Source organism: Hypanus sabinus, chromosome X1 (genome assembly GCF_030144855.1).
Source record: "Hypanus sabinus isolate sHypSab1 chromosome X1, sHypSab1.hap1, whole genome shotgun sequence".
Classification (NCBI taxonomy): Eukaryota; Metazoa; Chordata; class Chondrichthyes; order Myliobatiformes; family Dasyatidae; genus Hypanus; species Hypanus sabinus.
In genome coordinates, this window is record NC_082738.1 from 7,509,043 (window position 1) to 7,524,898 (window position 15,856).

Consider the following 15,856-nt stretch of genomic DNA (forward strand, 5'->3'; position numbering starts at 1 on the left):
GCCAGGCAACATCAATGGAAAAGAGTAAACAGTCAATGTTTTGAGACGAGACCCTTCATCCATAGATGCTGCCAGGCCTGCTGAGTTCCTCCAGCATTTGGTGCATGTTGCTTGGATATCCAGCATCTGCAGATGTTCTGTTGTTTGTAAATAAGTTGACCTGTTCCAGTTCCTGTTTAAGGCTCATACCTTTCTTCTTCAGAAATATTTTATTATGTCCACATAATGAAAACTTGCTGTGGTTATACTGTTCAGTCAATTACTGTTGGAAACAATTCACAAATAACTGTAATATACATGCAAACTGAATCTTTGACTGTTGTTGAAGAACATGTAGATATCGAGAAGAATGTCAGGAGAAATACCCTCAAACGAGATGCATCTGAGTTATTAATTTAAGAAATTACAATAATTGCAAAGGTGTCTAATAATTATGTTCTTTCATTACAGGGAGCACAAAAGAAGGTCCTAGATGTGGCAAATATGTTGGGAATGTCAAATACTGTGATGCGTCTGATTGAGAAACGGGCCTTCCAGGACAAATTCATCATGATCGGTGGAATGGTTGTGACCTGCATTATCATGGTCTTGGCAATTAAATACTTGACATGAGATGTCTTTGTGATGCAGTCTTCTACAGGAACCATCAGTAATTCCTTGAGAAGCTGGCCAACTCTGTCTGGCTCATTGCTTTCAGAATTGTTCCCCTCCCTTCAGCCTGCCTCAAACCTTTTACAGGACCAAATTTGGATAACTGATCTCAATGAACAATTTAGTGTGCACACTTAGCAATAAAGCTTCCAATTGTTTCTGACAGGAAGACTGATCAAAGACCTGATGAAAGCTATTAATTCTAGTTATAGTGAATAAGATAATGGATATCAATGAACTTTATATTCTTGTACCTGGAAGAGAAGAATATTTCAGTCACTCTGTACATTGATTAAAATGTTTTTAACCTGGAAGCTACCTTTTGGCAGTCGTCTCCTCTCAGCACTGCCGCCCCTATTTTTTTTCCCTTTTTCAAAAAAAAAGTTAAATAATTGCAGATATTTGCTGTGGCGGCTTCAAAACCAGCACTTCCCAATATAATCTGTTAATCCTTGACTGTCAAAGATTGGATTCTAGGAATGCCGTGAACAGTAAGTTGTGCTTCAGAAACTGGCTGGCCTCTGTGCAATTTCCCAGTTTCTTGAGGTCAAAGGGGAAGAAGTCCCTATTCCAGAGTTCCACCAATCCCAAATCCATTCCAAGGCTGATTTCTGTGGTTCGTGTCCAGTCATCTAGACCTTATATTAATGTTTTGAAAAAAGTAAGTGTGATTTCCCCCTTGTTCCCCCCAATAAAGTATTCTGCCAGTATTTCTTCCTCATTCAACATTGTTCGCTGCGTAGGAGTTTGGAGCTCAGCCCTGACATCCTGTGCAAGGGGTCTGTACGTTCTCCCTGTGGAATCTGTGGTTTTTTTTGGGTGCTTCACTTTCCTCCCACAGTCCAAAGATGTAACAGTCAGTTGGTTAATTAGTCGTTGTAAATTGTCCTGTGATTAGATTAGCATTAAGTCAGGGATTGTTGGGGTTTGCTTGGTGGTGCAGGTTGAAGGGCCAATTCCTCACTGTGTATAAAAATAAATAAGCAAATCTTGCTCAGAAAACAATTAGATGTGGCACCCTGCTTTGAGCGATTGGCCAACAATGGCCACCCAGTGACACCACTGGCAGAAGTTTGTAACTGCAATACAAGCAATTTTAGATAATACAGGTCAAAACTCAGCAGTCTGTCACTCTTGACCTGACCATTGCCAGATCACAGAAATTGCACCTGATGATCTTCCTCTGAGTAGAAGAATTGTTTTTAAAGTATATACACTTCCTGGGTTACCTAAAGGTTCTGAGAACTAAGTGTAACCCAAAGTTTCCATAAGTCAGAAACACTGTCGATATGGGAGGGTTAATCAGTACAGATTTAAATTTTAGATCTTTATTAGATCATGGTTAGAATTAATTAATTAGTACAAATCTGTACTACAAATTTAAAACCACAGTGCTAGGTGAGAGAATGTCAACCTGTATTGAGACATCTGATGATGGTCGACTCTAACCATCTGCCACAGCTCAAATGATGGGTCCCAAGCAGTGCTGCTCAGCAAGTGTGCAAGATATCCCAGTCCCTACCTATTAGAGATAACACAATGATCATTTTCAAAGAAAAGTCAAAATATGCAGGGAGCTTGAGGGAAAATGGGGATGGATATACTTAAAATGTCGCCTTTAAATATTTCCATTATTGCTGTTTGAGCCTGTATTCATTATAAAGTAACAAACTGTTTTTTTCAGTCTTGATGGTCTCCAGATGTCTTCAGTGTGGCAATGGCATATTATAAAAGTGATGACCCATTATGTATCAGTACCTAAAGCCCATGGGTCTGTGTTTGATGAAAATATGTGATGTGAACTACTCTTGACTGAAACAAACTGTTTGTTGACTGCATCAGACTGTGACAACTTTCCACAGAAACATCTCTTGTTTGGCCTGCACATACTTCAAAAAATATCTGCTATACAGTAATTAAAAAAAAGCCTAAATGGCATCCTTGCTCATTATTCCTTTGTCTCCATTTGAATGTTTTATCATATTTACTGAGTGAAGAGAAAGCATTTTCTTTTCTAACTGGAGAGTGGCCTAAAATTATATTTTAAAAACATTAAAATGCCCCAGTTTATATAGATACCCAGAGACAAATGTAAATCTACTAAAAATGCAAAGGTGCTTTAATGTTGGCCACCATTAAAGTATAGCATGTAAATTTGTTGTAATTTGTGTTGTGGTTATGATTAGACTGTGAATGTATGAAAACTGATAAGAACTTAATCCTGCAACTACACTCCCTATAGCTTGTAATTTATGTTGATGTTCTGTTTATCAGACTGCAAATCCTGTCTTTTCACCTCAGTAGTTTGTGACTGTAACATGTATATTTCAATCCAAATTTAATGAGGAAGATTTGCTGGCTCTATTAACCCATCTGGGCAGAGTGGAAATTGAAATAGGTGAGTGTGCTCTCAGAAGGGAGGTGGACTTAATTTTCTGTCTAAGATAATTTTTAGGCAGCTCCTCAGATCCAGGCTGATTAATTTCCACTCCAGTGCTATGGATTCTTTGGTGGCCAAGAAGGTGAATGTTGGAACTGCGGATTCTTCCATGGGTAGAGTTGGAAGTGTCGATGTGGCAGGTAGCTGAGCAGTTTATAAGGTGACCTGCCCTTTCCCATGCATGTACAGCTTTCCTCTGTAAAATGAATGGACTCTAGCTTTTCAATGTTCCTCCACTTTAAGCAATCCTGAATCTGAAATTTCGATAGGTAGGTACATTTAATATCAGAAAAACGTATACAATATACATCCTGAAATTCTTTTTCTTCGCAAGCATTCACAAGGGTAGAGGAGTGCCCCAAAGAATGAATGACCCCAAAGCCCCCACAGCTCCCTTCCCACGCAAAAGCAGTGGCAAGGCAATGAACTCCCCCCCCCCCCCCCCACTCCCCCACCAGTCAAAAAAACATTGGTACCCTCCACAGAGCACTCAAGCATCGATAAAGACACAGACTTGTAGTGCCCCAAAGAATACTCGTTCACCCGGTAATTCAGCATACTATAGGCTCACTCTCTCTAATAAGAGAAAAAGAGGTGTCCCTGTTTCACAGCGAGAGGGGAGACATAACCATCAACTCACTGATTTATGGTGTTAGAAGTCTGTTGCGTCGCTTTTTCCAAGATGCCCACTGTAAGTAGTCCAATCCATAGAAGTTTATAAAAAGGCAGGCTTTGTTGCTGCATTTGTAGATGATGGTTTTGTGCCAGATCTGAGGTCCTCATCTTGAAATAGTTTTTTTCCCAATTGTCCCATGTCTGTACTGATGCATTGAAGCTGGCATCAATGTCCACTTTTGCTCAACAAAGACAAGGCAGTGGTCCACGTTTCCTCTGGTCACACCACAGCAGCGGAAAGTTGATAGAGGACCTTTGATAAAGATTTTGAACGTAAATCTTGCCCTCCTTTCAAATTTCCTGGAAAGAACTGACATGGCTTGGAGCTCAGCAGGGATAAGCAAATTGTCTCCATGTTAGGGTAACTTTGGGTTCAAGTTCTAGTTTATTGTTATTCAATTGTGCACATGTATACCGCCACGTGAAATAACATTCCTCCAGACCAAGGTACACAACACAGTGCATGTAACTCTCACACATAACACATAAATTAATATCACCACAAATAAATTAACAAATAATATGGTGTAAGTTGAAAAAGTAAACAGTATAATGCTACTTGCCCTTCATGTGTGATGAGACCTGGGTGGTGATAGGGAGTTCAGTAGTATTATGGACTGGGAAAAGAAGCTACTTCCTATCCTTGTCCTAACGTTTTGGTACCTCCTGCAGATGGTAGAGGTTCAAAGAGATTGTTGGACAGATGGGAGGGATCTTTGACAATGCTAAGGGCATTGTGTTATGGTATGAGGTTGCTGTGGATTAAACAGTGCCTGTTAATTTTGAAATTAAGTGACACTTCCATGGGAAGTTTTGTAGGTTAGATGAAATGTGGCAAGAGGATTCAGAAATGTTGGCACAGTGATGTGACACCAGTCTTCGCTGCGAATGATTCTGTTGTTTGGTATTGTGTTGTGAACTCAGTGTAAGATGGAGGCAATTTTTCTCCTGGCAGTTGAATTTGAAAGAGGTGCACTGAATGATTGAGTCAAAGGCTGCAAAGACTAAGTATGATGGCAAGTGCTGCTTCCTGCTTTTTTCTTGAAGTTATTGCTTGGTGAATTGATCCATTAGGTCACCCTGTGATATGGAAATAGCCCACTGGGAGGCATTGGTTGTGCGGGACCCGGACAATGACTCTCCTTGGTGGGAAGATCCCTGTGCAGTTACCACAGGCGGGTTTGGCTCTTTCTTGAAGATAGTTGTGATTATGTTGTCTTTGAGATTCCCTTATTCACATCCCAGATGTGAAGATAAGATAGTGGATTTGTGACTGAACTCTTCATGGCCAAGGTTTAGTACTTCAGCAGGGATTCCATCCGTTCTTGACATCTTGTTACTTTTGGCTGTGTAGTCAGGAGTGGTGGGTAGAGTTCTTTGGGAAAGTAGAAAAGGGTTGCACTTGAGGAGGGTTTTTGAAGTGTTCCTTCCAGCATGTGTTGATTACATCTCAATTCATGATGAGTTCACCCCAGTTCCAGGCTCTCAGTGAGTGCTGGTGCTGTTGATGGCTTTTACAGCACTGAAGCGTCTGATAGCCACTAATGAGGTGCAGAATCTTGGCAAATTTCTGATTTAAATTATGGGAGGCCCCTGTATGGCTATGCACACTTCTCTGCTGCATTCTCCTCATGCCCAAATGACCCAGAATGGTCCAAAGCACAGTAATTTCTGCCCAGTTAATATTTCAACTTATTTTGCATCAGTAACATTGTGATTTGCTCATCTGTCATATTGGAAACAAGTATCATTGGGTGATGTTTCAAATATTCAGTTAATTTCCATTTTTAGATTACTTTTGCAAAACAACCCTTTTGGGGCTATTACTGTGCAGAATGCTTGCTTTCATTTTAAATCTAGTTTCTTCTTGATGACTGTGGCATATTAATTATTTTTATTGTCTGTCAAGGGTCTACTACATTATCATTTCAGTTTCCTATCTCCTATCACTGCCAAGTGAGCTGGAATATGTATCTCAAGCACATTTATTGCACCCAAAAGAATTATTTATACTTTAGTGATATTAACAGGGATTAGATTTAATAATGTAATATAATACAATTTCATCCCCTAGAGTTTGGAGTCTGTTGAAGTCCATACTTGCTCAATGTGAATTTGCCTCAGAATTGATTACATTTTAAGCTGTGCATCCTGAAATGGTCAGACATTGGTGTAGTTTCAGTGTGAGATCCCAGTCCATGGGAGTGCCCCTATCAGATGAACAACTTAATAACATGCTTACCATGGGACTGTTTGATACTGACAACTGTAAATTTATCAGGCAGACTCAAAAGAACCAGTAGAAGTAATGTTTGGCCATATCCTAAATGATATAGTGCAGATAAGAAAGGATGCAGGCTGATAATGTGTTGCACCACATTGGTTAGCTCAACATTAACTTCTCTCTATTTCAATCATGTGATTGTTGACTCTGCTGTTTACACACTGTCTGAGTATTGAACAACTTCCAGAATGTTTTACAAAGCAAAGTTTGCACTGCACACTCTTCGAATGCAGAGTGTGTGAAAAGTCACAGGCACTGGCTTGCAGAAACCTTCCCTTAATTTAACAGGGAAGATCTGCTCCAAAGAGGAAAGCTTTGGGGGTGTGGGAAGGAGAACATAATTAGGGATTACTACTGCTAGTTATACATGCAGAAGATGAACATATCCATCTGTTACTTTAGCTGTAACAATATTATTTAGATTGTAATAGCACAATGCATAAACAGCATTATTTTGAATGGGTTTAATTACTTTCTATTTCCTTCATCATTTCAGGCATTGATGATTCCATTCTTACATTTATGGAATATTAACATTGGAAAGTCCAAGGAAGTGTTTAAATGGGACAAGTGAAAAGGTTTTCAGACCAATCAATATCTGCCCTTTGATGGCTGATATGATTTTCTTCCAGAATCACAAACTATCCTCTTTGCCGGTCCCCATTTCTTTGACTCTGTCAATATTATTAAAAGAATCACAGTTTGCCATGTAATTTCCCCTAGCCCTGAGTATTGGAAGATGATGAGTTTATCACAGGATCATGTTAGAGTATTGTGTTCAATTCTGGTCACCTCATCATAGGAAGGATGTGGAAGCTATGGAGAGGGTGCAGAGGAGATTTACCAGGATGTTGCCTGGATTGGAGAACAAGTCATATGAAGCAAGGTTAGCAGAGCTGGGACTTTTCTCTTTGGAGCGTCGAAGAATGAGAGGGGACTTGATAGAAGTCTACAAGATTATGAGAGGCATAGATAGGGTGGATAGCCAGTACCTGTTTCCCAGGGCACCAATAGCAAACACCAGAGGGCATATGTACAAAATTAAGGGAGGGAAGTTTGGGGGAGACATCAAGGGTAAGTTTTTTACACAGAGGGTTGTGAGTGCCTGGAATGACTTGTCGGGGATGGTGGTGGAGGCTAAAACATTAGGCACATTGGACAGACACATGGGTGAAAGAAAAATGGAAGGTTATGGGGTAGTGTGGATTTAGTACTTTTTTAAAGGATTATATGGGTCGGCACAACATGGAGGGCTGAAGGTCCTGTACTGTGCTGTAATGTTCTATGGTTCTATGAAAAGGGTGATGCAGGAGGCTATTAGTTCCATCATATGCTGCATGAGGAAGATCTAGCATGTCCTTTGAGCACCTGGTTCAGAGTTCTGCAGCTGCCACTTTGGGTGGATACACAAATGCTTTAATACCATGAGGGCTTCTCCCTCGACCGCATATTCAGGCCCTGAACCCCAACCTCTACTATGCTCTGCATGAAAAAACTCTTCATCTGAACCCATCATTGTTTTAAATCCACACCTCCTAGTTTTTGATCTATCAACTGAGGGAGCCCAGGCTTTCCTATTTATTCTTTCTATCCCCCCCCCCTTAATTCCATGCACTTTGGTTGAGCCAACCTTATCCAATCTTTCCATATACTCCTGATGTTCAAGATCTGGTAAATATTTGCAAAACTCTGCCCTGTCACATTTTTCATACTGATGCTCTGTTCAAGCTGCAGTCTAATTGGTCACGTGTACAACTCAAGAAACATCATTCTACCATTTGTTCAATGCTCTATTATTAAATGTCTTGGCATGAACTAGATGGGCTGAAGAGCTTATTTCTGTGCTATACTTTTCTATGACTGACTCTAAAGGAAAGTATTCCATTTGCTTTTATCAACCATCCTATTGATATGTCCAGCAACTTCTGTGGACATTCACTCCAGGGTCCCTTTTTATCTTTTAGACCATTCAATATCCTACCGTTTATTTTCTTGCCTTGTTTAAAACAAGCCCTCACAATGAGGTGGGCTTGGGTAGTTTAAGCAAAGTTGAGTTAAGAGTGGTGGGGCTGGGGGATGGAAAGAGATTAATTCATAATAACCTTGAAACTTGGCAATTAGATTGGTAATCAGGATAGGGCTGGAAGAACACGAAGTACATAAAGTTTATGAAGTGGACTTGGTAATGGAGAAAAGGATGAGGCAGATAGTAAAAGAAGGGAATGGGAGGGTAGAAAGTTAACAGAGGTGTTGGTTTAGCTTCAATGCAAGCCAGAAGGTGAATGGGGCACCAGAGATTGCAGATGCTGGAATCTGCAGCAAAACTGCTGGGGGTGAGTGGGACTTGGAGTGGAGTGGAGGACAGGCAACATGTTTGATCTTTGTAAAACTGAGCTTGTAGAAAGATGGATAAAGTGAGATGGTTAGCAACTCTAAATTCCTCGGTGTTATCATTTCAGGGGACCTGTCCTGGGCCCAGCACACAAGTGCAATTACAAAGAAAGCGCAGCAGCGCTTCTACTTCCTTAGGAGCTTGTGGAGATTCAGCATGACGTATAAAACTTTGACAAACTAATACAGATGTGTAGTGGACGGTATAATAAGTGGCTGCATCACAGCCTAATATGGAAGCACCAATGCCATAAAATGGAACATCCTACAGAAACTAGTGGATACAGCTCAGTCCATCACAGGTAAAGCCCTCCCCACCACTGAGCACAATTACATGAAATGCTGTCGCAGGAAAGCTGCATCCTTCATCAGGGACCCCACCCCCCCATCACCACCCAGGCCAAGCTCTCTTCTCACTGCTGCCATCAGGAAGAAGGTACAGGAGCTTTAGGACCCACCCTACCAGGTTCAGGAACAGTTATTACCCCCTCAACCATCAGGCTCTTGAACCAGAGGGGATAACTTCACTCAACTTCACTTGTCCCATCACTGAGCTGCTCTCACAACCTATGGACTCACTTTCAAGGTCTCTTCACCTTACGTTCTCAATATTTATTGCTTATTTATTTATATTATTAATAGTTCTTTTTGTATTTGTATAGTTTTTTGTCATTTGCATATTGGCTATATTTGCACATTCTATGGAATTATTGAGTATGCTCACAAAGTGAATTTCAGGGTTGTATATGGTGACATAAATGTACTTTGATAATAAATTGACTTTAAATTTTGAATTAAGTTTGTATGTGTTAAAGAACAGAGTTAGGATGTGGGAGAAGTTCAATTATTCTCATCAGTAGGTTGATGAAATAAGCCTAAAGCTCATTTCTGGTTCCCTGCTCCCTGCTAACTAACTCATCATTCCTCTAGATTTTTTTTATTAGCTTGGAGTGGTGGCTGGAAATGGTCTAGTTTCTGACTAGGAACAGCACAGAGATCAAATGAAAACACTCTGCATGTTAATACATTAATTTTTATATAGATTTCTGAGTTTACGTTTTCCTGTGTGGATGAATGAGGTCACCCAGAGTAGACTTGTGGCCTTGTCTCTATCATTTGACAGTTTACTGGCGATATATGGTGCCTGCCAAACTCAAAAGTGCGGGTGCAAATCTCAAATGTAGCAGCATCCAGGAGGCATTTAGATAGACATATGAAGAAGAAGAAGAGAATAGAAAAATGCAAAAAGATTCAAAAAGGCAGCATCCATCTTTGAGGACTCCATCAACCCAGGACATTACTAGCATCAGGGATAGAGGAACCTGAAGACAAACACTCAACATTTTAGGAACATCCTCTTCTATATATATATATAAAATAAATGTGTATGTATATACTTACTAGGTGAATACCTCAGACAGTAGGCAGGGGATATGAGTGAAGCAGAGCCAGAGGACCAGAGGCCATGGCAGGGCAAGCCCCTGCAGGGGATGCACCATCGCCTGATAGTCGCCGTGGTTGACATAAGTAAGTCCTACCAACAACAGGAAATAGCAGGGCTGAGGGACAGCACAGAGGCGCTGCTCATGACTGCACAAGAACAGGCGGTGTGCATGAGCGATAGAAGCAGGGGTCTATCACAGCAGACAAATCTCAAAATGCAGACCGTGCAAGAAATCCACTGAAACCATCCAGCACCGGCCTCTTGAACAAAGGGGATAACTACACCCATCTAAGGACTCATTTAGCTTGTTATTTCATGCTCGTTACTTACTGCTATTTATTTATAAATGCATTTGCACAGTTTGTTATCTATTGATCCTGTTTACAATTACTGTTCTATAGATTTGCTAAGTATGCCCATAGAAAAAGAATCTCAGAGTTGTATAGGGTGACATGTATGCACACTGATATTAAATTTTACTGTGACTTTGACACGTAGTAGCAGGGTGCAGGATGCTGGCAGGGACAGCACACACTGAACAGCACAACCAAGTTGCAGGAATTGTGCACAGGAACATCTGCAATGAGTATGGATTGGAATCTCCCAAGTCCAAATGGGAAACACCTGAGAAGGTAGTGCAGAATGATAGAGCTAAGATCTTATGGGACTTCCAAATGCAGACTGTTAAGCAGGTAGAGGCCAACCAACCTGACAGAGTAACACTGGACAAGGAACAGAAGAAAGCTATAGTATTGATGTGGCAATCCTGAATGACAGTAACATCAGGAAGAAAGAACATGAGGCACTGGAAAAATTCCAGGGCTTGAAAGAGCAGATAGAAAGGTTGTGGAAGGTTAAGGCCAGAGTAATCTCGGTGGTGATAGAAGCACTTGGAGCTGTGACACCTGGACAGGGAGAGTGGCTTCATCAAATCCCGGGAACAACATCTGAGATCTCGGTCCAGAGGAGCACACTACTAGGAACAGCAAGGGTACTTCACCGAAGTTTCCAGGCCTCTGGTAAACGACCTGGGATTGAGGGAAAAATACGCATACACATCACTCATAAGGGGTGGGAAAAACTATTATTATGTATTACAATATACTGCTGCCACATAAGTACAAATTTCACGACATATACCAATGATATTGCACCTGATTCTGATTAAAACGTGCCGGCAGATGGGATTAGTTTAAATTGGCATCATGGTCAGGACAGACAAGGTGGGCCAAAAGGCCATTTTCTGTGTTTGACTATTCTATGTTCTAAAACACGAAATGTAGAGGCACCACTTTAACATGAACCTGCAAGGTGGCCTCCAATTTTGCTCTGATTGTAACCTTTAATTGCTTTTCAAGTTATCTTGATTTGGTTTTCATTGCACCTTGTAATCAATTTTCAGAGTTTGTTTTAAATATTTGGCTTGTGAAAATTGCCATTGAGCACACTGAACTAAATAACATAGCCATATCTCCTGATAATCTCACTGACATTCTTGAGCTTGCTGCCACATTAAAAATCCAAGGGTCGTCAGGCATGAGGACTGAAGTAACTGGTGATAAGAAAACACTGGAAGGGTGTTTGGAAAGAGAGCTAGTTCTAACCTGCCTCGAACACAGAAAGTTCAGGCCACCTTTTATGTTGCTCCTGTCCTGGTCCTACCAAGCAGATGTCCTGGCTAACAAAGCTCACCAATGCTTCTAATTCCTCAGGAGGCTAAAGAAATTTGGAATGTCTTCATTGACTCATTAAGTTTTATTGATGCACCACAGAAAGCATTCTGTTTGGTTGTATAATGGCTTGGTATGGTAATTGCTCTGCATGTAACAACAAGAAGCTTCAGAGAGTTGTGTACACAGCTCAATATATAGGAACCTGCTTCCCCTCTATAGACACTGTCTATACTTTCTGCTGCCTTAGTAATCATAATCAAAGGCCCCCCCAACCCCAAATATTTTCTCTTCTCCCCTCTTGCCTTCAGGCAGAAGATACAAAAGCCTGAAAGCACATACAACCAAGCTCAAGGACAGATTCTATCCCGCTGTTATCAGACTCCTGAATGAATCTCTTGTATGATAAAATAGACTTTTGGCTCACAATTTACCCTGTTATGATCTTGCACTTTATCATTGATCTGCACTGCACTCTGTTGGTAGCTTTTACATTTTATTCAGCGTTGTTATTGTTTTACCTTTTTCTAGTTCAATGCACTAAGTAATGATTTGATCTTTTTGAACAGTTTGCAAGACAAGCTTTTCACTGTGACAATAATAAATCAATACCAACATCAAAACCAATAGTCAGGTAGTACTGGGGTTTTGGGGGGTTGCTGGAGTGGCATAGTTTGAAGGGTTGGAATGGTCTACTCCCCACTGTATTGGTAAATAAAATTAAAATAAAACCTCGCCAAATTCCCTAGGAGATAGCAAAAGCATCAGGTCGCTCAATTGGTCTAGAAAAACGTCAACAAAATCAAAATTACAGGCTGCAGTCGATCTCAGTTCAGGAGAAGAAGCATATTTAAAAGAAGACGTAGTTTCATGAGCTGTCTGCAAGATATTGTCGTTGGTCACAGTGGTTGCTGGCACGATCTAGAAAATTCAATCTATAACTAGACAATTCAGAATCGTCCTTGATGATTCCTCATGGCAGAGCACAGAGTCCTTAACTTGAGAATACTAGCAGGGAGAGAGTCCAGCACTGAGCACCTCCTGGGGTCTTCATACCACCAACCTGCAATGTTAGGATCTTTGGGATCCAGTATCTGCACCTTATCCTGGTGAAGTGCTGGTCCCTGGAGATTTCTACCTTTATTCATTTCCTGAAGAATTATTTTGCCATTGAGGCTCTGAAGAGTACTTGAATGGTGTTAAATGTGGTTCCCTTGGTGGCAACTTACATTGGAGCTAGAAAATTAGGGGTTCAGGCCCCACTTCACACAGACAATGCAGAGCAAGTGCAATTGTGTTGGAGATGCCTTACTTCAAGAGAGATTTAAACTGGGGCTCTATCTATCACCTTCCTGAACCCCCACCAAAAAGTGGGGATAAAGGAAGTTTCTCAAGTATTTCAGGCCAATAAATATTCTTCAACTGACATGACCAGATGTTCGAGTGGGCACTTGGCACGAGCAGTTTGGGAGTCATGCTTCTTACATTTTAAGTAGCTACGTTCTCAAAGGGAGGTTGTGTAAACTCCATGCAGACAGCACCCTAGGTAGTGACTAAATCTGTGTTGATGGAGCGGTGAATGAATTAGCTCAAACTTTTCTACTATTAATTTGGCATCACTGCTGCCTAGTCAGTTTAAATATTGTGCTCAGCTCATTCTGTAGCCTCAGCTTGGAAAACCTTGTCATTCTGCAACCAAACTGATACCTGTGGACCTACACATTTTGTAGAATAATATCAGGTAACTTGCAATTACCAGTTAACAATTAAAAAGAGGATTGCAGACTTATCGAGGTCAGTCAGATGACTGCTTATTTATTAAACTTGTATAAAAGCTTGTGACAAAGCAGTATTTATTATATTTTAACTCTTTTATTCAAAAGATTTGTGTGACAGCAGGTAACTGCAGACCAGCTATCTTAATATCTGTCAAAGAGAAAATGTCAGGTGCTGTTTCTAAATATGTTATTGGAGGACGCTTGGTTCCTTAAGGTTGTCATAGTCGGGGGTGGTAGTGGGGATAAGCTCCCTTTACCTATTAAATGCTCCCAATGGCGTGTATCTCAAATAGCCTCTGACAACCAAATCCAGCTCCTGGCCTTCACGGGTGGCTTGGCTACTAAGCCCAGTGGAAATGTTTCTACTGACAGGAGAAAGGGCAAACGTGTGTTACTGGTGCCTTAAAACCAGTCGCTTCGGGCAGATGGGACTCATCAGCCGTGATTGGCAGCTCATCGAGGAGAAGGAAAACTCTGATCTCAAACCTCTGCTGCCTTGTGGCTATACCCACTCATGGGGAAGGGTTTGGGAGTAAACCCTGAGGGAAAAATCCAGAGTCCCTAAGATAGTCCTGTGTTGACTGGCAACCCCTGCAATGCTGCTGGTACCAAATTGTATTGGTCTCTGCTGTTCAGCTGTGTGGAGAGGGGCCGCCTGTTATTTGGAGAACTACTTGCTCTCCATATCGTACTGCCCAGGCTTGCATATTGAGACAGCTGGGATGCAGCATCCGTAGTTGACCCTGACTGACAGAGGCTTCAGAGGGTGCTGAGGGGGGGAAAAAAGCTAATTGGGCAAAATCAACATGGCTTTGTGTAAGGGAAATTATGTTTGACCAATTTACTGGATTTTTTGAAGAAGTGGTGTGCTGTGGATGAAGGGGATGGATGGTTTTAATAGGCTTTAAGAAGGAGTTTGATCAGGTGTAACATTACAGAAAATACTATATGCTGATGGAGTGAGAGTTAACAGCATGGCTGGCTTACAGGGAATGAAGAACAAGCATCAATTAATGATGCCCATTGGCATCAGTGGTGTTGCGTTCACAACTTCTACAGTTTTAAAAATGAATGAAGAAACAGAAGGTGTAGTTGTTAAATGCATAGCAAATGAAACAAAGGTAAGTAGGAAGGTTATGAAACAGCTTGATAGGGCAGGTGAGTAGATAAATCTTGCAAATGGAGTATAATGAAGGAAAATGTAAATCTCCCCCCCCCCCCCCACCTTCTTACTCTGACTCCTCATCTTTTTTCTCCAGTCCTGATGAAGGGTCTCGGCCCGAAATGCTGTCTCAAGAAAGCAGTATTCATCATCAAGGACCTCCCATCATCCTGGCCATGCTCTCTTCTCGCTGTTGCAATCAGGAAGAAGGTACAGGAGCCTCAAATCGTACATCACCAGGTTCAAGAGCAGTTATTACTCCTCAGCCATCAGGCTCCTGACCTGAGTGAATAACCTTAACTCTGAACTGATTGCACAACCCATGTTCTTAGGATCATTTATCAACCCATGTTCTCCTTATCATTTATTTATTTGGTTTTTGTATTTGCACAGTTTGTCTACTTTTGCGCATTGGTTATTTGTCAGTCTTTGATTGTGTGTGGCTTTTCATTGATTCTATTGTATTTCTTTGATCTACTGTGAATGCCTGCAAGAAGATGAATGTTAAGGTAGTATATGATGGCATATATGTACTTTGAAGATAAATTTACTTTGAACTTTCATTATGTAGGTAAAAAGGATTAGGTTAGTTAAATGTTTAATTACTAGTTTTAAATTAGCCTGGTTCAACTTTATCAGCTAAAAGACCTGTGCCTTTGCTGTACTGCTCTGTGTTTTATGTCCATGAAAGGGTGGTGGATGCAGTTTTGGAATAATCTTACTGCAAAAGTAAAAATTTTTTTCTGATAATTAGAAGGTTACAGCAAAGTTAAGGTGAAGTTACAATTTGATCATTCATGATCTTATTAAATAGCAACAGGTGCTCAAGGGACTGTGACTGACTCCTCCTCCTAACGTATCAGCGAAAGCACAGGTCAAAGGGCTGAAAGGCCTTTTCTCATCACTCTTCTATTTGTAAATGTTGTATCATTACTTTAGTAATGTTACTTTTAATATCAATTTATTGTAATTTTTCAATTGCTTCATTAGTTTTGAATTCTTTAATAATGGTTCATAAATTCTCTTACCTTACTTAACAAAAAGATAACATATGTATTGCTCATTAAACTATTTGGCAGACGCAGAATTCCAGAACTGACACTCACCTAATTTCCTTACTTAAGGATATAGGTTTTGCAATTGAATCACTCGTGCTTATCAATGAGCTGAAAATAAAATTGTTGGTATTGACTTAGCTCAAATTTGGCCTTTCCAATTCTTTGTACTGGGGAGAACCAAGTATTCAGAATGTTGAAATTGAGGACCACTAAATTGCAATTTACTTAATTCCTTTAATATGTCAGTGGATGAGGAATGTACTAAATAAATCCAAGAATATTTTGTCTACATTATCAATATTT

General features: G+C 40.6%; 1 protein-coding gene across 2 annotated transcripts in view; it reads left to right on the forward strand.

The window, feature by feature from the left end:
• Positions 1 to 7,870, forward strand: part of gosr2 (golgi SNAP receptor complex member 2) — a 77,737-nt gene extending 69,867 nt beyond the window's left edge. For both annotated transcript variants that reach the window (XM_059955722.1, XM_059955723.1), the window contains one exon: positions 451 to 7,870. In XM_059955722.1, coding sequence (XP_059811705.1) covers positions 451 to 612 — 162 coding nt within the window. In that variant the 3' untranslated portion in view covers positions 613 to 7,870. The remainder of the gene's footprint in view (positions 1 to 450) is intronic.
• The last annotated feature ends 7,986 nt before the right edge of the window (positions 7,871 to 15,856 follow it).